General features: G+C 42.0%; 1 protein-coding gene and 1 long non-coding RNA gene across 2 annotated transcripts; both read left to right on the plus strand.

The window, feature by feature from the left end:
- Nucleotides 1-89: 89 nt before the first annotated feature.
- On the plus strand, nucleotides 90-17093 carry LOC137272492 (uncharacterized). Its single transcript, XM_067804875.1, has 9 exons — nucleotides 90-218; nucleotides 1624-1693; nucleotides 2939-3040; nucleotides 3418-3531; nucleotides 6223-6264; nucleotides 6813-6946; nucleotides 8294-8354; nucleotides 9832-10016; nucleotides 16768-17093. Exons 1-9 carry the CDS (start codon nucleotides 153-155, stop codon nucleotides 16891-16893), a joined length of 900 nt encoding a protein of 299 aa, XP_067660976.1. The 5' UTR covers nucleotides 90-152; the 3' UTR covers nucleotides 16894-17093.
- Nucleotides 17094-19432: 2339 nt separating this feature from the next.
- On the plus strand, nucleotides 19433-24542 carry LOC137273615 (uncharacterized). Its single transcript, XR_010956142.1, has 2 exons — nucleotides 19433-22352; nucleotides 22498-24542. It is a non-coding gene; the product is annotated as an uncharacterized lncRNA (long non-coding RNA).
- The last annotated feature ends 373 nt before the right edge of the window (nucleotides 24543-24915 follow it).

Raw genomic sequence — 24915 nt, forward strand, 5'->3', positions numbered from 1 at the left:
AACTTTCAACATGGAATGTTACACTTTGGTTTGAAGACAGCATATATTTTGTATCGCAGGTGCATGTCAACTTCGAAAATGTTTTGACAGTGTGACGTTTTGTTAAAAAAAAGCCATCTTCCTAACATCGTCAACAGCTGATAAACGTTATCATGGAGCTGCAAAGTTTTGTAACTGTACAAATTCAAACATTCGATCCCAATGCCAATTTGGTGAAGGTGAGTGTACAATAACTTGCAACTTTAAAGTCAACAGGTGGTTACACCCTTCTCAACTGTCCTTTACTGACAGGCTATAATGACTGTAGCATAGGTGACAAGACCCACAAGAGTCAAAGTGACAAGAAACCTAGTCAACCCACTTGTCACATTCTCTTCCCACAGAGGTTACTCCTGTCATATCTTTCTACGTAGTAAGATATGACAGGAGTAACCTCTGTGGGAAGAGAATGACTTGTCATGACATCAGAGCGATTGTATCATGATCGATGCAACTGGCTATGATAAACTTATTCTGCTCCACTGCAATAATTTTAAGATGTTAGGTGATTTAACCAAATTATTTCATAAATATTTCATTTTACACAGATGCTTCATGGGGAAAGTGTTCCACTGTACCCCCTCTTTTTACATAGTATATTTCTACTTTCCCCACTTTAATATTCCAACACTGAAATATGTTCATTGATTGTTTTTCATACCTTTTCTAGTTTACTGAATGTTTATTTATGGTGAGGTATGCATGTCAGTTTGTAATTTTGGTTTTTCATTTGGAGTTGGGTACGGGCGGATCTCTTACCAACCATTGACCAGTTTACATTCTCTGAAGAATGGAACACCTGTTAGTAGTATTATGAGAAACAGAAAGATTTACTCTGATTGAGATGCTGTGTTTTTCAGTATGGCCTATTTAGTTCTGCCCATGAAGCGGTGTTGGCCTAGATAGTTCAAGTCATGTTGTACTGTTGGAAGGACTTCGGTCTGTATCCCACTTCTGCTCATATCATTAATGTATTTTTACACAAAGAGTTTAGATGACACATATCGTGAACACAGCCTTACAAATGCCTGCAATATGTGTTCTATTTCGTTGAAAATAATAATTGTTTTCATTATGTTTATAGTTCATAATTTTCTTACATATTTCAACATTGCCTTCATCATGTTTGTTGCAACAGGAGCAGTGGGGTAGCCTAGTGGTTAAAGTGTTCACTTATTTGCTGAAGACAGGTTTTGATTCACCACATTTGTACAATGTGTGAAGCCTATTTCTGGTGTCCCCTGCTGTGATAATCATTGCTGAAAGCTGTGTATAACCATTTGCATTCACTTATTGCAACAGTAGGAAAACACATGAGTTGATCTTCAGTGGCCCTGCTATCAATCAGATTGCCAGTAAATCAGCAATGCCCAAAAATTCATAATTCTGGTACTCTAGTTTCATTAACGTTTACTGACATTTGCTGCTGACTTCGGTCCAAATACCTACAACTGAGCACTTTTAGATAAATTCTCCCAGCTACACCAACACAGGACCAGAAGATGTTAAAAGGTTGTCTTAGGATCTATTATGTTCTCTTTTATTAATTGTATTACTATCATTGCATACTTTGTTGTCTTTCAGCTGTCCGTCCCTTCAGAACAAGATGAGGTGTCTGTCCACACACTACATTCCAAAGTCTGTGAACACTTAGGTATGTATAATGCTAATGCTGTGTTCATTGGCTTCTCTATTTAAGTTTGCCACAACAATCAAAGATACAACCCTGCATCTCATCATGACCTTGTCCTCTCGACTGTTACATACAATTTTAGCACTTGGCAAGTTAGATGGGCACTTTGGCAGGAATCAGTCTGTCATACAGACCCTGAATCAAGTATATCCTATACAACTCATTCAAATCTATGTTATCTTTCAGCCTAGATTTTTGCAGTTTCTGAAAATCAAGAAAGTCTTAGGGCTCCTTTTTGTTATATTTTCTTGTATTAACTGTGGTTTTTCTTTAAAATATACCCTTTTCTGAGATTAGTTTTCCATATTGGAATTTGAGACTCAGCTATAACTGTTGACTGTTCTAATTTCACATTTTTTGGTTATATATATACAGTAACAGTAACTGGTTGTATGCTAATGTTGTGGTCGTTCTGGACAGGGGTTAAAAAATATTATAAAAGCCTCTTGCCACAGGGCAAGTGATAGTAGTGACTTAAAGAAGGTAACTTGTCGATCACTTGGTTTACACACCATTTTATCCCACTTGCATAGATTGATGTTCATGATGTTGATCACTGGGTTGTCTGATCTGGACTTGATTATGTATAGACCTTTGCCATATAGCTAGACTGTTGCGATGTGCAGCATAAAACTAAACTCACTCACTCAGGTCATCAATGAATTATGGCACTTTATTTAAAAATGCCTCATCTTGCAAGTTATTACCATGATTACAGATGCGTCTCGCATTTATCTCATTAGTATACTGTTTATTTGTGTATAGCTTTTATTTGAAAGTGAATTGGACACAAAAGCAGAAGAATTTTGTTATTTAAGGAAATTGTATCTGATAGTGCAAAAGTCCAATTGTCCTGTGTAAAAGTCCAATTGTCCTGTGTAAAAGTCCAATTGTCCTGTGCAAAAGTCCAATTGTCCTGTGCAAAAGTCCAATTGTCCTGTGCAAAAGTCCAATTGTCCTGTGCAAAAGTCCAATTGTCCTGTGCAAAAGTCCAATTGTCCTGTGTAAAAGTCCAATTGTCCTGTGCAAAAGTCCAATTGTCCTGTGCAAAAGTCCAATTGTCCTGTGCAAAAGTCCAATTGTCCTGTGCAAAAGATGCTTTGCTTCTTCATCATGCTTTCCTTTACATTTGTTTGCTATTCACTTGTAACAGATTCAATATGATCGGTACTTAAAACTAAAAAAAACAACTGTTGGTAATTTCAGGTTTGAAGAAGAGTAGCTGGAAACACTTTTGTGTATGTCAAGGTTTTGACAAACCAGTGAAGAGGTACAAAGCTTCCGAGATGCTTCTGGTGCCTGTGAAAGGTGAGGAAGATTTAGAAATGGTCCATGTCTTGATAGACTTTAAATTAAATTCAGAAGTTGAAGGTGAAAACTTTAAAAGTGTATTTGTTTTTACTTACGAAAATTATGATAATGATAATACTGCGTATTCAATCATTCAATTATAATCATGAAATGCAGATTGATTTTTCAATTTATACCTAAGTCAACTACCAGGATAAATGAACTTGGTTTTTGGTTCACTTGATTGTTACTAACTTCATTATTTTATACAACTTTACTTCAGCCAGAATATTTCTCATGTAAACATTTATTTTTTGGTTGATGTTTAAGTTTGTGTTGATGTGTATGGTTTTGGTATTTTGTTCCTCATGTCTGACATGCATGATTTCTTTCAGATCTGAGTTTACAGAAATGGTGCTTCAACCCTGCAGATGAGAGAAGGCTGTTGAAGACTGACAGTCAAGCAGTTCATCTTCTCAGGCTTCAGGCTCAGTACCAGCTCAGTGTGGGTAAGTCCTTCATGACAGTGGCTTCTGGTCAGGTTAGATAGGTCCACTTCGTTCTCACCCTTACCTGCCGTGAGCAAAGCCACGTCCAAATACGTCCATGTCTCTCTTCTTTACTTGCCACTTGGGAGGCCAGGTTCAAATACGTCCATATCTCTCATCTTTACTTGCGACTTGGGACACCAGGTCTGAATAGGTCCATGTCTCTCTTCGTTACCTGTCACTTGTTAAGCCAGGTCCAAATTGGTCCATGTCTCTCTTCTTTACCTGCCACTTGGGACACCAGGTCCAAATGGGTCCATGTCTCTCATCTTTACCTGCCACTTGGGACACCAGGTCCAAATGGGTCCATGTCTCTCTTCTTTGACTGTCACTTGGGGCACCAGGTCTGAATAGGTCCATGTCTCCCTTCTTTACCTGTCACTTGGGAAGCCAGGTCCAAGTAGGTCCATGTCTCTCTTCTTTACCTGCCACTTGGGACACCAGGTCCAAGTAGGTCCATGTCTCTCATCTTTACTTGCCACTTGGGACACCAGGTCCAAGTAGGTTGATGTCTCTCTTCTTTACTTGCCACTTGGGAAGCCAGGTCCAAATAGGTCCATGTCTCTCATCTTTCCCGGCCACTTGGGACACCAGGTCCAAGTGGGTCCATGTCTCTCATCTTTACTTGCCACTTGGGACACCAGGTCCAAGTAGGTTGATGTCTCTCTTCTTTACTTGCCACTTGGGAAGCCAGGTCCAAATAGGTCCATGTCTCTCATCTTTCCCGGCCACTTGGGACACCAGGTCCAAGTGGGTCCATGTCTCTCATCCTTACCTTCCTCAATAACCTCCAGGGTATACATAATTCTCCACAAGTTCCCCGGATTCATCCACACCATAATATTAGGGGTGAAGCGGTACACACTCATCTCGGTATGGTTCGTATTGCAGTACATGGCCTTCGGTTCGGTCCATTTCAGTTCGGTATGTGTGATATGTTCATAATGGTGAAAATTGACCACAAGAGCCAAACTAAACGTAACGTTGTTTAATAACATGGAAAAATGTCATCATAATATTTGTTATTTTCAGTGAACAAATCTGTCATTATGTAAAGTATGTTAAAGGTCACATGCAACGTAAAACACAAATGTGCAGATTCTGGTACCTTTAGGTATGCACTTACCGAAACAAATCATAAAAAATGCCAATTCAACCTATCAAGTTGAAAAAACGCGATGGAAAAAAAGCCTGCAAAATCGGAGTTCAAATGTTTCACTAAATTCCCCCCAGCGCTGGGGGGAAAACTGGTTTCAACAGCTGTGCTGCGCTGCATCCATAGCGCATGCACAGTGAATAGGTTCCCGGAGCTTGAAACAGTATGCGTCTGCCCAGCATCTGAGGTCATGAGCAGTAGTCTAATGTTGGTTGTGTACACAAACAAGTAAATAATCTACTCGTTACGTAAAACAACTTGTTGATTGTGGTAAGCAGTCTCTGTCACAGAGAAAGCTCAGTGTCTGGTTTATTCACACCTATATGTCTGCCTGCCTGTCTGCTAAAGACAACATGCAGTACACAGTTCAGTCATTGACCACGTATAATTTGAACTTAACACCTATCAGACTATACGACATTAAGAAAATAAGCTGATTTATGACTCGTGCCCCGAGTCCCGTCTCTGCCACATTATGTAATTAGGCACGTGTGATACACATGACATGTTTTATGTCTGTGGGTTGCAAACAAACTACATTCACTTTTTTTGGATGACTGGATCTGACGGAAACTGGTGCAAACTCTTGTCAGTTTCAAGTCCTGCTTTGTACTTGGATGAATGACAGATTCCAGCCACGCAGTAGTTTACCATCTCTACTGACATGATTTTTGATTGGATCGGGCGCAAGTTCAGAGAACATGTATTTTCAAAACCCAACATCTCTATATACATTCTTCATGGATAATGACTTCTTTTAGTGTGTATGATTTTGTTTGACAGCAGTATATGAATCCTTACTGAAATGATGCATCAAGTACACAAAAAGTTGTTATCCATTCAGAATCTTACTTTCTTGTGACTGGCTATACTTCTAAAATGCCCATCAAACAGATCATCTTTCTGTACACACAATGAACCCTCAGCATATCAGCAAATGAAACAGCCAATCAGAAGCCGTTGTTACACTTTAGTGCACATCCACTCGCTATGACTGGGTTCGGTCTCCTGAGTGCTTCGTTTCGAGGGAAGTAAGCCAAAGTCCAAAATATTGCACTTTTGAATCGCGATCGTACGCTTATAATTTTGTTTATTTATTTTTTCACAAGCAGCAATGTATGTTATATGTCATGAATAAGTGATAATTGTGTTTTAATCATATTTGATTTTGGGTTGCATGTGACCTTTAAGTGAACTAAATACATTAACACAACACATAATGAGTGAGTAAGTGAGTTTGGTTTTACACAGCTTTTAGCAATATTCCAGCGATATCACGGCAGGGGACAACTGAAAATGGGCCTCACACATTGTACGCATGTGGGGAATTGAACCCGGGTCTACAGCATGACAAGCGAACACTTTAACCACTAGGCTACCGCTGTTCATTTAATACTGCAGTATACCGTTTCATCCCAGTGTGATATTGCTGGAATATTGCTAAAAGGGATGAAAATTTCACTCCTTCACTCACTCCTTCTCTTCTTTATGTACAGGTATGTTGCAGTCAACAGAAGCAGAGAAACTAAAACTTGAAGGTAGGATTATTATTTCAACAAGTTCAAAGAAAGCAGTGTATACAATTATTGTATTTGAAACAACAGATGTCTGCTAATTCAACAACATAATTATGAGATGGGAGCAGGATTAAATCAACTCTTAGTCTCTGAATATATGTAATTGTGGTAGAAACAAATAATTTGTTTTAATTTTAAAATACCATATTTGGGAGATTCAGTCCCTAAATTTTATTCATTAGGGGCTTACTTGCAGAAAGTGTTGGACGGGAGGGACGTTTTTTTAGGTCAGGAATTGACAAGGTCTTACTATTTTTCCTTATCCTGACTCATGAAGGTATGGAACACCTGAAATCCTTTGGAGTTCCCTTCTAAAAGAAGTGGACGTAAATTTCGCACTCACCCATGAATTACCTCCCATCCCACGCACATGGTCAGCTGATCGGCCATGATACTTACTCTTTCCTATAATTGCCCTATCCGAGAATGTGAATTCTGAAATATTGTCAAATGCAGTTTTAAACAACACTTTCTCTAATTTAATGCAACTGTTTTTCCTTATCACCCAGAATGCCTTGAACCCACCTTTGTGATGGAGGAACAGTATGTTTCTCAGTGTCAGCAACTGCCCAACTACCACAGCATCTGTGTCCAGAACTGCCAGCTATGCCACACACTACAACTGCCGACATCAACCACAGCTGTGAGTATGTCTTCAGGGGAGGTTCGAACACTGATGATGGCTATTTCTCGGGTTATGTAATATTATATTGTTGCCATATAGCTGGAATATTGCTGAGTGCTGCATAAAACTAAGTTCACTCATCATTTACGGGGGTTCAGTAGATATTCAGAGGTTAAAAAATCCCATCGCCCAATGTCCTCGACGAGTCAGTTTTCATTTCGAGCAATCAAAAAATGATATCTTACTTGTCTGTGGGCTAATAGATAACTTCCACTTACGGTTTCTAACTGCAAATTAACTTGGGTTTCATTTGATAACTGCTCAAAAAGTAGCCAGTAAATTTCACAATGATAATATTGTAGGGTTATCTTTATTGACAATTAACATCAAATACCATGTTGATTTATTCTTTCTTAATTTCATCATAATGATAATGTCATGAAAATCAGGACAAGTTACTGTCTTAAAGCTACATGCCCTGTGCCAAGCGTCTTTTTACAAAAAAATTGAGCCCATGTATTATATGGTACAACTGTATTTGTATACCACTAATATCCACCTCAGCTCAGCTGCTCAAGGGGCGCATTGTTTTGCCCTTGGTCATAAGGTTTCAATGTCAACTCCTTGGGGATCATACAACTCTTGCAGCCATTGAGGTGCACAAAGTTGATGTGGCATTCCCTTTCACAGCTGAATGGATTGAGACACCATGGCATACCATGTAGTGATATTCTATGCAATATCATAAGAGTTAATTTGACGTTTATAAAATATCTTGATGCACTATGCTAACAAACAAGTACAAATGAATAAAATTTTCCAAGTATTCATGTTCATGTTTTACAAGTATCAGATGAAACTGTAAAACAAGCACATATATTTGTCAGGCCTTTTAAGGGACTTATCATTTGATAACCTTTGTTTGTATTCTGATAATGAGAATGAGTGTGAACTGTGGTTCACATATGTTTATACAGAATCACTATTCCCTGAATACATTGTAGGGCATGAAAGAAAACAAAAATTAACATTTTCAGTTCCTCTTACAGAGAAAACTTTGAGTGGTTTAAAGGAGTGAAAAGTATTTTCATACAAACAAGTTCCCTAATGGTCGGTCCCTTATAACAAATAGCATGATTTTGTGTTGTTGTCTTAGATAGTTCACAGCAGTGGGTAGTGGTTCTCTTGTACTCAGTCCCATCATTCCTTGGTTCCTTATTGTGATTGATTGATGCTCATTCTGTTGATTACTGACTTGTCTGATCCACACTTAGTTGCAGACTACTATGATTAGCTGGAATGTTGCTTAGTGTGGTGTTAAACAACAAACAAAATAAATCAAAATTGTATGTTGTATCTTTCCAGTGGCAGAGAAACAGTTTGTTGTCTGTTTTTGTTTCCAAGCATGGTGTGAAAGTTGTATCAGGTAGTTTGCTTACAATTTTCTTTGCTAATGTTGTGATACATTGTCAGTACTTCATTGGTTGTGAAAAGATGTATGGTAACTGCAAAAAACAAATGGAAATATTATCATTTGGCAAGCATCACCTACATAAATCTCTTCCATAAACTACTTAATAAGTATTATGTCTTAAATATGCTTTGTAGGGCTACCTAATATTGTATTTAGGATCTCTAGACGCATTGTGTTGTATCTGGTATAGCTTGAGTCATTGGTTAAAAACAGGGACTACACTGCCAAGAATGTTTCATTTACTAACATGAATGCTTGTGTTGATCCCAAGATTGTCTGGTCCAGAGTCAATTGTTTACAGACTGCAACCATATATTTCATTACCATTTACTATTCCAGCTGGAATATTGCAGTGAGACACACAAACAATGAAGTATTGACAATAATTGTCATGTTTTATGGATTATTTCCATTTGCCCGTCAGAATTATTTTATATTCTAACAAACCTACTAGAGTTGTGACGATACACCCATACCACGATACGATACGTATCACGATACTGGTAGTCCGATACATATGATACGATACGTATCACGATATTTTGTCCTTGTAGACAGAAAAATAAAAGTACTGGAAATAATGTGCTGTTATGTTATCATTTCAGGGAAGGTATTCTTCTCCCAAGAAAAATAAAACACGTCATCATGAAAGACATTTTATTAAAAATGTTTAGCATTTGTCAGTAAAGTAGTGTTTTCCCTAAAAATGGAACAGCAGGGATCAACATTGGCACAACTGGCTTTTTTGTGCAGATAACAAAATATATTTGTGAAAATTGTCTCAGTCAGAGCATGTCCATGGCAATATTTTCCACAAAAATCTAAATAGAAGGGGAGACGTGTTTTCGTAGTATGTAAGTATCGTGTTGAATCGATACACAACAATCGTATCGATGTATCGTATCATGCAGCTCTTGAATCGCGATAACTTGTGTATCGATTAATCGTCACAACTCTAAAACCTACAGTATCACTCACTCCTATACTGCTTCCAACATTGCTCTTGAGGCAGAATATATGCAGGACAGGAATTGGTGTGACCCTGATGATGATTGCTCTTTGTCCATCTGGCATTGATCACTTATTGAGGGGAAAAGATGGCATTGTTGTCGAGGGTGCCACATTTGTGTCCAGTTGCCCCCCTTGAACATGACGGAATGCTAAAAAGTTTGTGTATGAATCCGGCTTCAGTTACTTTCATCTTGATCAACATATCCTTGATCAAGGGTTTAACCAATGTGGTGAAAATCTGCGGCCTGCCTCACCTTGGACTCATCTCACATAAGCTCAAGGTTCGTTTCACTGGAATACTGTTCTAATCAGCATTGAACCCGACTCAGCGACACAGTAATAATTTGTGTTACAAGTACTTTTGTATTTTATAGCTGTAAATGACCACTATGACTGATCATCTGCATGCCTGTTCCAGACAGTAGTGAAGAGCTGATCATTTCATGGTATGAAGTTGTGCAGTGGGCATGGCATGAAGGGGAGAGAACTCTAACATACACAGTACAGCTACAAGAATGCTCTCCCCTTGTTGAGTTGTGTCTGATGACCATCCAGGCTGAATATCTTCTGTCAGCCACAATGGAAGGAGTCTTTTCACTCATGGTCAGTTCTTATTCCTGTGTTGTTTTTAGTGAATGTGTCAATAAACAAACCACCAGTAATGGTAATGGCTTAAATATAGTGCAAAGTCATAATTATAGATACCAATATCAAGATCACCTACAGCCCAGAAAATATTCTTAGTTGGCCCAAAGTTGGCAGATGTTGGCCCAACACTGGCAAACATTGGGCCAACTAAGAATCCTATCTGGGAGTTTGGTACTACTGTCCAGATCACCTATAAAACAGGACTGGTTGGCTTGGTGTAGTATGTTCTGTCTGAACAGTTTTCGGTCTGAACTTGAACATTATATTACCATGGACTATCACTAAACATGCACACAAATACAAATGCACTTGCCAGTATGTTGTTATATAAGAGCAGTTATGTTGATCATGACTATAAACCCCAATTTATACTCATAATTTTATGAAGATTTTATAGAACCTAAGCCTGCTACCAATAAATATCAAAATTTTTAACTTACCTTACCATAGGTCTTATGCATATTACCTCAAGCTTCGCTAGTAGAGTTCAGACAGACGTTGATTCGCCATTCCATGAATGGCTACCTCGTATAATCTACGGATGTAGTCACGGAAGTGACGTGATCTCCCTACTCGAGGGAACGCGAGCCATCCCAAAATTCACTTTTACTTCTAGCGTTCGTCTGATCAGACGTGTTTGTTTTGCTTGGAGTTTTCCTATTGTGTTGAATAAAGTTGTCGTTCAACAGATAGGTGTGTGTTGTTTCCCTAGGTGTGTGGTTAAATTGAATTTAACTTCACTTACCTTGCTACCTCGTGTTGTAAATGTTTCCTTTTTTCTCACTTCGATGTGGGTTTTCCTGCGTCGTTTGTGAGGTATCATGGCGGGCTTGGAGGTTCTTTATTCCGTCAGGGATACTTCCTCCATCTGTTCTGCTATTTTGTATGGTATTTCCTCCCAGTTTTTGCCTTTTTTCATGTGTTTTTTGTCCCACGTGGCATGTTTCGCAGGTAGCCATGTTGGTTGCTGGCCGTTGCTGTCGCGAGCTTACAGGCGTACCCACTTTAGGTTGGGGGTGCGCTCATGCTGCATTTTTTCTGTAGGGGTGTTTTTTGTTGTTTATTTCAGGCTTCGTGTATGTTCTTATCTGTTGCAGTTAACTGTGTATGACTCGGCAGTTTTGTACTATCTGCAAGGGGCAGGAGTCAGCCAAAGATCCCCACCCCTGGTGTCCGGATTGTGCATCACAGACCTGTTCCCTTGACAGCCGCTGTCAGCATTGTACAAGTCTTTCAGTGGCGGATTTCAAGACCTTTTTAGCTGTCCGTAGGAAGAGGTTTACTCAGCGGAAGAGGAGAATGTCTTCCCCAGCTTCTTCATTAGGTTCCTTACAGGACGACCCGGAGCTGCCTACCTTTATAGCACCAACGCCGACGTCTGGTTTGGAGCGCTCATCTACGACGCCGGTTTGATCGTCTCCGGAGCCACTTCGCTCGGATGCCTTTGTCGACTTATCCCGTCCAGACGCCTTGGCACACCCAAAAGTTCAGAGGCTTTTACGGTCTCTCCTGACGCCCAGCACTTCTACTAGAGAGCCAGCACCGACCTCAGCTGCTGTGCCAGCGTCGATGTCAGCGCCTACCTTGATTCCCGAACTTGTTTCAACGTCAACCCCTATGCCTATGCCAGCACCGACACCTACGCCAGCGCCTATGCCCACGTCAGCGTCCACAGCCTTGATGGGGACTCCATCACTGGTTCCAATGCGCCTATACCTACGCCAGCGCTTGTTCAGACGCCGGCTCCTGTGCCTCCGCCAGCGCCTTACCGGATCCCCAGGATTTCTCACACGCTATCTAGAGAAGAGGTGCTACAACGTCAGCTAGACGAGGAGCGCGCTAGGCGCTTAGAAGTGGAGCGCTGGAGACGCAGATCGCGGTCCAGATCTCCGAGAAGTCGGCGCTCCCGTTCTCCTCACCGTAGTCGGTGCTCGCGCTCATGCTCACGCTCTCCTAGACGATCCATGGAGGATTCTTATTCCAACAGGAGTAGACAGCGCTTCCGTTCGCGATCCAGATCTACTCGGCGCTCATCCAGAACCCGGCGTTCACGTTCACCAGAGGCCCCGCGAGTTTCACTGAAGGATTCTTCTACTCGGACGCCATCTACCTCTTCCACCCAGCAGCGGGAATCGACTTCAGTCTCTTGGGAAGATTTGGAGGAGCAACACTTCTGCCCTGACTATGAAGAAGAGGCAGGTGTAGGCGAGGATGATGGCACCTATCTACCACTATAGGCAGTGTTTGAGTGGATTGCTGACAGGCTACCAGAATGTCCTTCTCCGTCAGTCGATCCTAATAACCCGGCGTCCATCCGTTTGTCCCCGGAACTACTCATTCCACCTCATCCTATGGTGGCGGATGCATTGTCTCTCCTGGACGAGGATTTTGCCAAGCTGTCTCTGAATCCTACGATCAAGGCGTCTAAGTCAAGGAAGTCAGATTACAAGATCCACAGCCTAGACTTCACAGATAATGGTGCGACTCAGGACGACTCACTCAAGCGCTTGTCAAGTTCTTCACTCTCAGCTTATAAAGTGCAGGACTTATAAATTAGCAGCTATTGACACGGAACTCAAGCGCATGCTTAAACCTATATCGGCGTTAGCCTTGGCTACTTTAGCGGCTGCAGCAGACCTATCAGAGGACAACGCCTCCAGGGTGGATCCTCTCACGACGATCTTCCAGTGGCAGGGCAAAGTTCTTCATGACTTACTCGGTCACTTACGTGCAGCGTTGGCTATGACGACTTCGGTTCGCCGCTCCGGCTTCCTGGATGCATGTAATTGGCAGGAGGAATTTAAGCGCCAATTACTCCGGGCTTCCTTCACTTCCAAGTTTCTGTTCGCCGACAAGATTCCAGATGTTTACAAGTCGCACGCGGAATTAACGAACACTGAAGTCGCGCTGTCTACCTTTGAGGCGCTTGGTTCTGCCTTTCGTGGCAGGGCCAGAGGAAGTGGGAAGAAGCGCTATATTCCCAGGAGGGAATCCATCCGCTCCTCCTTTGGGAGGGGACGTGGCCGCACCAAGGATAATGACGCTCAGCGGAAGCCCCAGGAGTGCAGCCGGGACACCCCCTCAATGCCAGGGCGAGGCAGAGGCAAGCGCCCCTACTCTGGTCGCTGAAGCTGTGGATGTCTACGACTGGGACCTCCCACCCCCAGTCGTACCTGTCCATCCGACTCCAGTAGGTGGGAGACTAGGGATCTTCTGGCCCAACTGGTCATTCCTAGAGGATCCGTTTGTAAGCAAGATTCTGAAGTCCAGCTACAAACTGCCATTGGTTGAGACTCCACCGCTGACATCTACTCCCCAGTCGCAGATATATCCTCAACACCAACTAGCTCTCCTAGAGTCCAATATCGACATCCTGTTATCCAAGAGAGCCATAGAGACAGTGCTGGAACCCCACCGCTCCCCGGGGTTCTACTCACCCATCTTCCTGGTGCCAAAGAAAGATCCGACAAGATACGCATGATTCACAACATGGCGGTCTTCAACAGACAGTATCTGGCCCACCCTCCTCATTTCCAGATGACGTCCCTAGAGCAGATTTGAGCCAAATTGTCTCCCGGGGCTTGGCTAGCCAGTTTGGACCTACAGGACGTGTACCTACATGTTCCCATACATCCGCGTCACAGGAAGTACCTGAGGTTCGTATTCAACGGAATACATTACCAGTGGAGGGTGCTTCCGTTTGGAATTTCTACTCAAGAACTGACCTTCATCGGGGGATTATTTTTAACGAAGGACAATCTTGTCAGGGTCCCTCCAGATCGGTGGCAGAAGATTCTGGCGTTTGCGGATCGAGGTCTCTCTCAACCCATGACCCTCAGAGAGTGGCAGTCTCTGTTGGGTCTTTTGACATCGGCGCAGGATCTTACTCTCAGAGGGCGCCTTATGCTACGGCCCTTACAGAGGTTTCTGTCACCATTCATCCAGATGAACGACCTCAAGTCACAGGTTCTTCTACCTCCACATCTACATCAGTATCTCCGGTGGTGGATGGTAGAATCGAATGTCTGCGCCGGCGTCTGTTTGGAAGACTCCAGTCACGACCACGAGTTGTTCGTGGATGCGTCCCTGCTAGGGTGGGGCGCCCATCTGGCCGGCCGGACGACCTCAGGGCTGTGGTCCGACGCCGAAAGGTTGTGGCACATCAACAACCTGGAATTGCAAGCCGTCATTCTAGCAGTTCGCCACTGGCTACCGATTTTGTCCAACACCAAGCTCCTGGTGGCGTCGGACAACTCCATAGTCGTCTGGGTTATCCGGAATCAGGGCACGACCAGGTCCAAGCAACTCCTAGACCAGATGTTTGTGTTAGCAGATCTGCTAGACAGCAACAGGATCACAGTCAGGGTACGGCACATACCCAGCTGCCAGAACATTCTGGCAGACGCGTTGTCGCGTCCAGGCAGACCTTCACCGACGGAATGGATGCTTCATCCAGACGTGTTTCGTCAGATTTGCCTTCGCCACGGGAGACCCCTGGTGGACCTCTTCGCCACCAGCTTCAACCATTAGCTACCAACTTACGTGTCTCCCGTACCGGATCCACAGGCTTGGGCAGTCGACGCTCTATCTCTGTCGTGGGAGGGTCTAGACGCGTACGCTTTTCCACCACCCGTTCTTCTCCCTGAAGTGATTGGCAAGATCAAGCAGACACAGAACCTGAGACTGCTTTTGGTCGTGCCCTGGTGGCCAGCCAGACTGCGGTTCCCCGATCTGCGACACCTCGTCAGCAGAGATCCGGTTCAGCTTCCAGATTGGCCACACCTTCTTCGTCATCCGCACAGCCAACAACTCCATCCAGATCCGCTGAGATTCCATCTGCATGGCTGGACCATTTACAGAAGGCATTAAGGGCGAAAGGCTATTCCTCATGTGTGGCGAATGCCATAGCCCGAGCTCATCGGACATCCACTAGATCCCTCTATGATGACAAGTGGCGCTCATTTGAAAGCTTTTGTGCTCAGAGATCACAGGATCCCATGACAGCCTCCCCACAGTTCGTGGCGGATTTTTTGATGTTTCTACGTAATTCCAAGCATCTCAAAGGGAGTACGTTGGGTACCTACTTGTCAGCATTGAACTCCGTCTTGGCGGTCAAGACGGATCATCAGATTTCTAAAGTTCCAGAACTGGTTGCCCTGCTGAAGGCGTTCAAGTTGGAGGACCAGAAGGTCAAGTTCCGCCCTCCAGCTTGGGATCTGAATGTCGTTTTGCAGCACTTGAGAGGTCCCCCATATGAGCCCCTAGAGGATGCTTCTTTCGAGCTGTTGTCCAGGAGGACGGTCTTCTTACTTGCCCTAGCTACTGCAGCTAGCGTTAGTGAGATTCATGCCCTGGATGTCACACAAGAACAAGCTAGGCATGGCCGAGTCCACTTGGGTTTGCTGTGGGACTTCCCGGTCAACCGGATAGACGGTCCTCCATCCCGCCTTTATCGACCATCCTCGTACGACATGATACGGAGGAGGAGTGCCTGTGTCCAGTCAGGGCCCTTAGATGTTACATCCAGAGGTCTGCCTTGAAGAGACATTCCCGAAAAAGACTGTTTATCCCTTTTTCTTCATCTTGCAAGGGGGAAGTAAATAGAAACACTATTGCTCTGTGGCTTCGTGCGACTATCCTGGCGGCGTACGATGCCAAGAAACTCCCCCATCCGACGGCGAACAACCCCCATGAAATTAGAGCTCTGGCGTCCACTATGGCCCTCCACAGGAACTGTACGGTGCCACAGATTATGGAGGGTTGTTTTTGGAAGTCGGCCACTGTTTTTGCCTCACACTACCTGAGGGACTTGGCGGTCGAGGACATGGAGGGGCTTCAGTCTTTTGGCCTGTTGGTGGTTGCACAGCAACTCGCCCGGCCTTCCGCCCATTAGGTAATTATGTTGTTCTTACCTTTGGTCTTAAGATTAACCTCACCCTCTGGGTGCGTAGGTTTCTCTTCGGAGTTCCCTTGGGTTCTCCTTTGTCCTGTTTCCAGGTTTGCCCTGTGACGTTGGCATTGGTCTCCCGGGTCTCCTGTGCATGTGCTTGGTCTGCTGAAGAGTTGAAGGTCCTCCGGAGTCCACACCACCGTCCTCTCTGTTGAAGCCATATGCATAAGACCTATGGTAAGGTAAGTTAAAAATTTATTAAAATCTAAATATTTTAGATATTTAAATACTTACCATAGGGCGGTGACTCCCTCCCAACGCTGGATGCTCCTCCCCACTTTGGACTCTTCGGACCTTTCTTTCCTGCTGCCAGTAAAAGTGAATTTTGGGATGGCTCGCGTTCCCGCGAGTAGGGAGATCACGTCACTTCCGTGACTACATCCGTAGATTATACGAGGTAGCCATTCAGGGAATGGCGAATCAACGTCTGTCTGATCTCTACTAGCGAAGCTTGAGGTAATATGCATAAGACCTATGGTAAGGTAAGTATTTAAATATCTAAAATATTTAGATTTTAATAATATTGATATTAAATATTGATCTCCCAGGGATTGGGAAGGAGGACTTTGATAATGGGGCTTTGACAATTTTCAGGATTATTAGCCATTTTCTGAATTTAGAAAGGACCGCTGCCCTTGTATCAATAGTAAACTTCAAAGTTGTAATGGGGCATTTTTTGTTCTTATGTCCAAAATGGCACATGGCCCCTGCTTTTTCCAATCCCTGATCTCAAGAACATTTGAAATATTGCTCCAGGCAGACGATGATGATGCACCAACATTCCACGCCTCCATGATCAGCATGCAAGCAGACGGCAGCAAACAATGGAGCAACTGCCTGTTTGAACCAGCAAAAGCAGCAGATAGCAAACGTCAGATGTAGCCTACAACAATCAGCAGGTTCATCTGTCAGATTTTCCCTGTGATATTTTTCCGTGTGTGGTGAATTTTTAAGGAATTGTTTTTTATCAAATGTATTATTCATGAAGTTATGAAGTTTTAGAAAATGAAAGAGAATTTTGTGTTGTGATGAGCTTGTCCCAGAAGTTTTCAAGGATTTAGTAATTTGTTTAGTGTCAAACACATGTGTGTATATCATAAAAAAACAATCAAATTCAGGGCCCCCCTAAGTAATTGAAGGAATTACAGCAAATTTGAAGGAATTGCATCTCAAATGTAAACAAACGCAGCCCACTCGCGAAACAATTGCAGCGATATCGGTAGTTTAGCGGTAATAACAGAAACACATCGGCCCTATCGGAAGCAATGTCGGTAATACTGGAAACACGCTCGGCCATCTTCGGAGATTTTTCGGTCGCGAGCGGAAACTCACGCAGCTAAACATGGCGTCGTTGGAAGAAACACCCGTCTCGGTGAGTTGTGTTTTTAGTTCCTATTATTACATTTTTATACTTATCCATCTTTGACCACCCGTGTTGAATGCGTTTAGGTATGAGGTGTTGTCGGGGCAATAGCTTATGCTTTTAGGAAAAGATAGTCACTCTAGAAGAGTGTCACAAGTCATGCCCCTGGAGGTTGTTTACATCTGAACATCGAAGTCGTGCCTATGATTGCGAACGTGCGCTAGATATAACATCATTTTTTTTGTAAAATGTGTTTAAATTTGTCAATTGCACTTCATAGAAAGAAAAATTATGGCTCATAAACTTCTTCATGGCGCACATTCATGATGTTCATAATCATCGGCACGACTTCGATGTTCAGCTGTAAACAATCTCCAGGGGCATGACTTGTGACACTGTTCTGCAGTGACAATCTTTTCCTAAAAACATAAGCTATTGTCCCGACAACACCTCATACCTAAACGCATTCAACACGGGTGGTCAAAGATGGATAAGTATAAAAATGTAATAATAGGAACTAAAAACACAACTCACCGAGACGGGTGTTTCTTCCAACGACGCCATGTTTTGCTGCGTGAGTTTCCGTTCGCGACCGAAAAATCTCCGAAGATGGCCGAGCGTGTTTCCAGTATTACCGACATTGCTTCCGATAGGGCCGATGTGTTTCTGTTATTACCACTAAACTACCAATATCGCTGCAATTGTTTCGCGAGTGGGCTGCGTTTGTTTACATTTGAGATGCAATTCCTTCAAATTTGCTGTAATTCCTTCAATTACTTAGGGGGGCCTGAAATTGTTACATTTGTTTCTTGGGTGTGACTTTTCTGTGTTTAAAAATACTGGTCAGCTAATATTTCTTCTCTGACCACGTTAATATCAAACATTCATTGTGATGCTATGCTTGGGGAGATTGAACCAATGCAGGTAACCAGTACTGAGCACGTTTCTTGCCGTTGTATATAGATAAAGTGATAACTGTACATGAAACATTCAGTGAAGATGATACGTAAGTATGTGTAAGTATGACTGGGCAGTTAAGGTGAGTAGGTAGGTAAGACACTCCTGTGTGGGTAAGTCTCACCTGTGTAGGCATGACTATCTTGTTTAAGTAAGAGTTACCTGTGTAGGTATGCGTTCTGTGGAGGGATAACTCGCCTGTGTAGGTATGACTCACCTGTGTAGGTATGAGTTCTGTATAGGCATGTCTCTTCTTTGTAGGTATGAGTTCTGTGTAAGCGTGACTCACCTGTGTAATCATAATTTATGGATGTGGGTATACCTTGAATTTCAGTTGGTTACTTAGAGCAGGACAACATTTCATTTTTCATTAATGGAACTATGAATTGGCCATATAACCCTAAAACCAAAGTGTTTTCAACTGCACATTTTGTTGTTTATATTGTTTATGTACAGTATAGCTGCTGGTAAATCTCTTTGAGACAGTCTGTCTCTTCATGCATCAAATACTGCCTCTTTTATGGCTGATATGCTGCAACTGTGTTTTACTTTATGAATGGCAGCTTTTATCAAAGACATGATCATGGTGAAATATAGGCCTGTCACAACTCTTAACTATTATATTTCTAAGAAGTGTTTCTTTTAAAATATGCTAGTCTTCAATCAAATTTGCTCTTAAAACTTTTATGACATTTCCCCCCCAAATCGTCATTTTTAAATGCTACTTTGGTTGTTCTATTAAGTCAAAAGACTTTACCATACACTATTCTTTTATCAAGGATTTAAATTCGAGCACAATTAAACAACTTTAGAAACTTCATTTGCTGTGTGAAAACCAAGTGGTATGTTTTTATGGAGTCATGAACAAGCAAGCAGCACATGAGTTAACCAGCACTATGGGTAAATATGAATAACTAAGGTAATCTCACTATAGTTATCTCACTGTATGTCATAACTATGATTATCTCTGTATATTGTATGTATGGTATCACGATTGTTATTTCACTGTAATCTGTGTTATCTTACACAATTGTGTAACTAAGATTATCTCACTCTGTGCAATAAGTATGATTATCTCATTATACAATTTATAAATGAGATTCAGAGTATTGAACTAAATTACTTTTCTATACCTTGTCCTGTCGTTTTATGGCCATATTCAAATTTTATGTGTTTGCTTTATTGTGGGCCTGTTGCCAGCCAGTCTAAGTAAACTTTCCCCAGTGTTATTGTTTACACTCCTACACTGGCTCTAACAAAACCTAGTAGGAGGTCGTGTCAGGTAAACTTTGAGACTGACCAATCAGAGCACAGTTTATCAAATCGCAAAAGTGGACATTCGCACATACCTTTTGAACTTTTACCTTGGAAAGGTTTGTATCTGATTCTGATACTGATTCCCTAATACAGCCTCCAGATGATGCACATGGAGCATGAGTGAGTGCTCAACAGTGAGTAAATAGTCACTGAAAATAGTGTTTTTGGCAATAGTAAAGGATGTCAGCTTGCTAAAATATTAGCTAATGGTAACCGTGTCAACTGAAACCGAAAGACGTATATAATGCAGGTCAAATATCAGTGTTAAATGTGGATCTTCCTTTGTTAAGAGATCAGTGTCAGTGACCAGTGTATTTTGTAAGTCACATCGAACCTAAACAGTAGCCGTTGTCTGATTGGTTAAATCAGTTTAGCTGTCTCGCTTTTGAATGGTCGGTCATAGGTTTTGTTAGACCCAGTGTAGGAGTATAACGAATAACACTGGGGCTAAGTTTACTTAGACTGTGTTGCAAGCTATATGTTAATGTTTTTCCTGTGTTCATTGGCTTTATGGAGAGACAATGTAGCTGAGTTGTTAAAGCGTTTGATCATCATGCAGAAAACCCAGGTTCCATTGCAGACCTGAGTTTGATTCCCCACGTGAGCACAATGTATGAAGCCAATATCTGGTCCCCCTCCGTAATATTGCTGGAATAATGCTGTGAGCTATGTAATACAATCGCTCGGTCACTCTCACTCACTGACTCACTCTATGTAGTCACTGAGTACTTTTAGAGTGGAGGGGCTTATGGCATACCTTTAATTTTTAAAGGTTCAAATGTTGTACTACAGGAATGTGTAATACCACTTTTATTATATTATCCATCATCATTACCAAAAACAAGTTGAATGAGCATTCATGTTGTCAGTGCAGAGTCATCACCTACTGGTGAGAAAAGTTACGCACTGAATCTAGGTTAGATATTGTTAGGGATATTTCATACTGGTTCAAATCACAGGATACTACATATAGAAGTGTTTATCACATAATGTATCTGTGTCAACTACAGTATTGAATAGTTGGCAATGTGGTTGTAAATCTGCATGTTTATGATGAATAACCAGATTAACGTTTGAAACTGCTAGGCTTCCTTCTCAATAAGTGGTCATATATTTGATATCAAGTGACATTTTATTTATCCAAACTTTTCCTTTCAAGTTTTTTTGTTTTCACACAGAAATGTAGATGTTTGTGTATGAAAGTGTTTCTAACCAACAACAAGGAAAAGAGATTAGTGATGTCATTTCCATCTGTGATGACATTCTAACTGATGATGTCATGTTTCTTCAAAATATGATGCCATTTCATTGTAATGATAGTTCCCAGAAGTATTGTAATGATAGTTCCCATGCGTATTGGAAAGATAGTTCCCATGCGTATTGTAATGATAGTTCCCATGCGTATTGTAATGATAGTTCCCATGCGTATTGTAATGATAGTTCCCTGGAGTATTGTAATGATAGTTCCCAGGAGTATTGTAATGATAGTTCCCAGGAGTATTGTAATGATAGTTCCCATGCGTATTGGAAAGATAGTTCCCATGCGTATTGTAATGATAGTTCCCATGCGTATTGTAATGATAGTTCCCATGCGTATTGTAATGATAGTTCCCATGCGTATTGTAATGATAGTTCCCTGGAGTATTGTAATGATAGTTCCCAGGAGTATCGTAATGATAGTTCCCAGAAGTATTGTAATGATAGTTCCCAGGAGTTCGCTTGATGTCATGTAAGCCATGTGTACCAGTATTTTGGATGACACTTTTTATGATCTGATTACGTCTCATAGGTGACAGGGTGACAGGCACCAATGTTAGTACATTAGGCTTGGAATTTGATGATTCTAACTATTAGCATCATTATTACTCCTCGGTATGGGTTTGTGGGAGGTCACCATATATTCCAGATGTATGATACTGGCTTTTGTTTAACAGTCTGTGTTAGTCAACCTTGGGTGAACGGTTTTTCCAGTGGTCCCCACCTTAAAGAATTGTGATCTTTTTACTTCACTTCTTACATCAACTCGATAGCTAAGACTTATCTGACTGAAAAAAAAATGAGGAGGGTTTGACCATCTCATCTGGCCAGAAAGGTCAAGTGGGTTACTGTCACTCATCTGGCCAGAAAGGTCAGGTGGGTTACTGTCACTCATCTGGCCAGAAAGGTCAAGTGAGTTTCTACCACTCATCAGGCCAGGAAGGTCAGGTGGGTTTCTACCACTCATCAGGCCAGAAAGGTCAGGTGGGTTACTGTCACTCATCAGGCCAGAAAGGTCAGTTGAGTTTCTACCACTCATCAGGCCAGAAAGGTCAGGTGGGTTACTGTCACTCATCAGGCCAGAAAGGTCAGGTGGGTTACTGTCACTCATCTGGCCAGAAAGGTCAAGTGAGTTTCTACCACTCATCAGGCCAGGAAGGTCAGGTGGGTTTCTACCACTCATCAGGCCAGAAAGGTCAGGTGAGTTTCTTCCACTCATCAGACCAGAAAGGTCAGGTGAGTTTCTACCACTTATCTCACCAGAAAGGTCAGGTGGCTTTCTACCACTCATCTGGCCAGAAAGGTCAGGTGAGTTTCTACCACTCATCAGGCCAGAAAGGTCAGGTGGCTTTCTACCACTCATCTGGCCAGAAAGGTCAGGTGAGTTTCTACCACTCATCAGACCAGAAAGGTCAGGTGGTTTTCTACCACTCATCTGGCCAGAAAGGTCAGGTGAGTTTCTTCCATTCATCAGACCAGCGAAGGTCAGGTGGCTTTCTACCACTCATCAGGCCAGAAAGGTCAGGTGGCTTTCTACCACTCATCAGGCCAGAAAGGTCAGGTGGCTTTCTACCACTCATCTCACCAGAAAGGTCAAGTGGGTTTCTACCACTCATCTGGCAGAAAGGTCAGGTGGCTTTCTACCACTCATCAGGCCAGAAAGGTCAGGTGGCTTTCTACCGCTCGTCTCACCAGAAAGGTCAAGTGGGTTTCTACCACTCATCTGGCCAGAAAGGTCTAGTGGGTTTATATCTGACACAGAACCTTTCAGGTCGATTGAGCTAACCTCTTCTGAGCTGAAAGTAGCTGGAGATTATGAGACGCCACATATTTCTCATAGCTCATTGTCAGGAAAAGCAGTACCCAAATGTTCCCATACCTAAAACGTCCATTAGCAAATAAGCTGGGTGTGAATTGTTGTTATCCTGCTACTGAGACAGTTATGTAAACAACATCTGGGTAGCCGAGTGGTTAAACTGTTCTCTCATCATGCAGAAGAACCAGGTTCAATTCCCCACAAAGGTACTATGTGGGAAGCCCTTGTATGGTGTCATACATTGATATCTGTTGTTAAGGCTGAATCTCTTGGTTGATGTTTCCAGGCGTAATCCGAGTGTTGATCTTGGCTGATAATATCAATCATGTTCAGACTTGTATTAATTCAGACCACTGTCATACTCGTACATCAGGAATATACTTTTGTAAATATGCACAAATGTTGGTTGTACTACTACAACTGTGACATTTTGCATGATTGGTTAGCACTGAAATATTGAATAACCATGAAATGGTACACCATTATCATGTAAGGTATTTTTGGCTCACAAATTGGGGTTTGAGATTGATGTGGTGCCCTATACACAGGGTAAAAAAGTTTTTAAAATGTCCAATTGTAAATTGTGATCAAAAGGCAGCTAGCCAGCTGAGGTCGTAATGAAGTAAAATTAATATCCCCTTTGAGTTTGTTATAACTGAGTTTACTGTTCTTGATTGAGCAGGTGTATTACCTTTTCGAGGGTATGATTCAGTATTTTTCAGTTTTTTGCTCATTTTTTGTATGATTTTAGTATTTTTCTACATTCAAAGCATCATTGATAACCATATTTTTTCTATTGTTGTGAATAATTACAACATTACATGACTGATTTTTGTATAAAATCAAGTAGATGTGTTTGTTTTGTACAGTGAATATTCTATGTTATTGTACAGGGACAGTTTCAGTATTGTAGTAAATCATGAGTGCTCAGGGCTGTGACTGTTATGATTGTACATGTATTTTCTGGCTACTTTCACACAATGGCTGAACCTGTATGGGTGCCTGATTGTGCTTCATCTCAATGTGTGCAGTAAATCTTCTCATGAAAATTAATAAGGGATAAGATGGCGTGACAACCAAGCCATCAGGCCTGACCATGTTAGTCACCTCTTATGACAAGTAAAGGTAGTCATTTTGACAGACCAAGGATTATTTTCCAGGGTTTGAGCCTACAATCAGCCTATTAGCCGCTCATATGCTCAGGAAAACTATCAAGGGAACACCTGAAAGTGTAGGTGCTCCTTTATTCTTTTAAAAGAAAGAAAGAATTTCACACACAGTACAATACAAAGCTTGTGAAGAGACCTGGGAAAGAATTAAGTAACACTTGTACTTTTAGGTATTCCCATATTCATTCCCAGGAGTGTATGATGGGCTGATGGATTGATAGTAGGCATTTTGAAGCAGGATTGATTAAGCATTAGAGGAGGATTACTTTGTATGTTTATTCATGCAGTGTCCTTAGTTACCTGTCCACACTGCATGTCCAGGTAACCCAATATCGGTTCTTTCCCCTGAGATAGTTGTTCTGTATTTAATATGTTTCACATTTTTAACTGATTTTCCTGTTTTTTTTTTGTGTATTGCTGGTAGTTCCTGTAACTCTGTTCATTCATGTGCAATGTTTGTGTTATTGTTGTCTGCCCAATTTTTGCATGGATATTGCTAGAACTCATTCATTCATTCACAGGTGTAAATGGCAAAGGTAAATGCCAACATTCAGTTCATGCACTCTTGTGTATTTTACTACTTCACTGATAACTCTGTTTAAATTTAAAGAAACAAGGGTCCTCAATTTTTTGGTCTTCTGTTGGAGACAAATAATGTTCCATCTTTTCATTCAGGGGCAGATGTGCTTCAATTTCCTTTCTTTGAGGAAGCCTGTCCTCCATCTTCTCTAGCAGAAACAGATCCTTGAAGATCCGGAATAGAACAGGTCTAACATGATCTGGTGGCCAGGCTTGCTGACTTCGTTAACATAAGTCTTTGTATCCATTTGCAAAGATCAATGCAGTCACTGGATTGTCTGATCCAGACTTGATCATTTAGACACTGCCATATAGCTGCAATATGCTGCGAAGTGCAACATAAGACTTAACTCACTCACTCCAGCAGAAACAGACCATCAGTCTTCTATCTCTGTTCCATCTCTGTATGAAGATCAGGGTTAGAATTGTCTTAAGCAAACTATGCT

Source organism: Haliotis asinina, chromosome 2 (assembly GCF_037392515.1).
Source record: "Haliotis asinina isolate JCU_RB_2024 chromosome 2, JCU_Hal_asi_v2, whole genome shotgun sequence".
In the NCBI taxonomy this organism is placed as follows: Eukaryota; Metazoa; Mollusca; class Gastropoda; order Lepetellida; family Haliotidae; genus Haliotis; species Haliotis asinina.

Bases quoted from the DNA above. Each gene is read 5' to 3' on its own strand.
- LOC137272492 (XM_067804875.1), top strand. From the start codon at position 153: ATGGAGCTGCAAAGTTTTGTAACTGTACAAATTCAAACATTCGATCCC. The intron at 3,532-6,222 runs GTAAGTCCTTCA...CTTTATGTACAG, and splicing joins TCAGTACCAGCTCAGTGTGG to GTATGTTGCAGTCAACAGAA. The intron at 6,947-8,293 runs GTGAGTATGTCT...GTATCTTTCCAG, and splicing joins TGCCGACATCAACCACAGCT to TGGCAGAGAAACAGTTTGTT.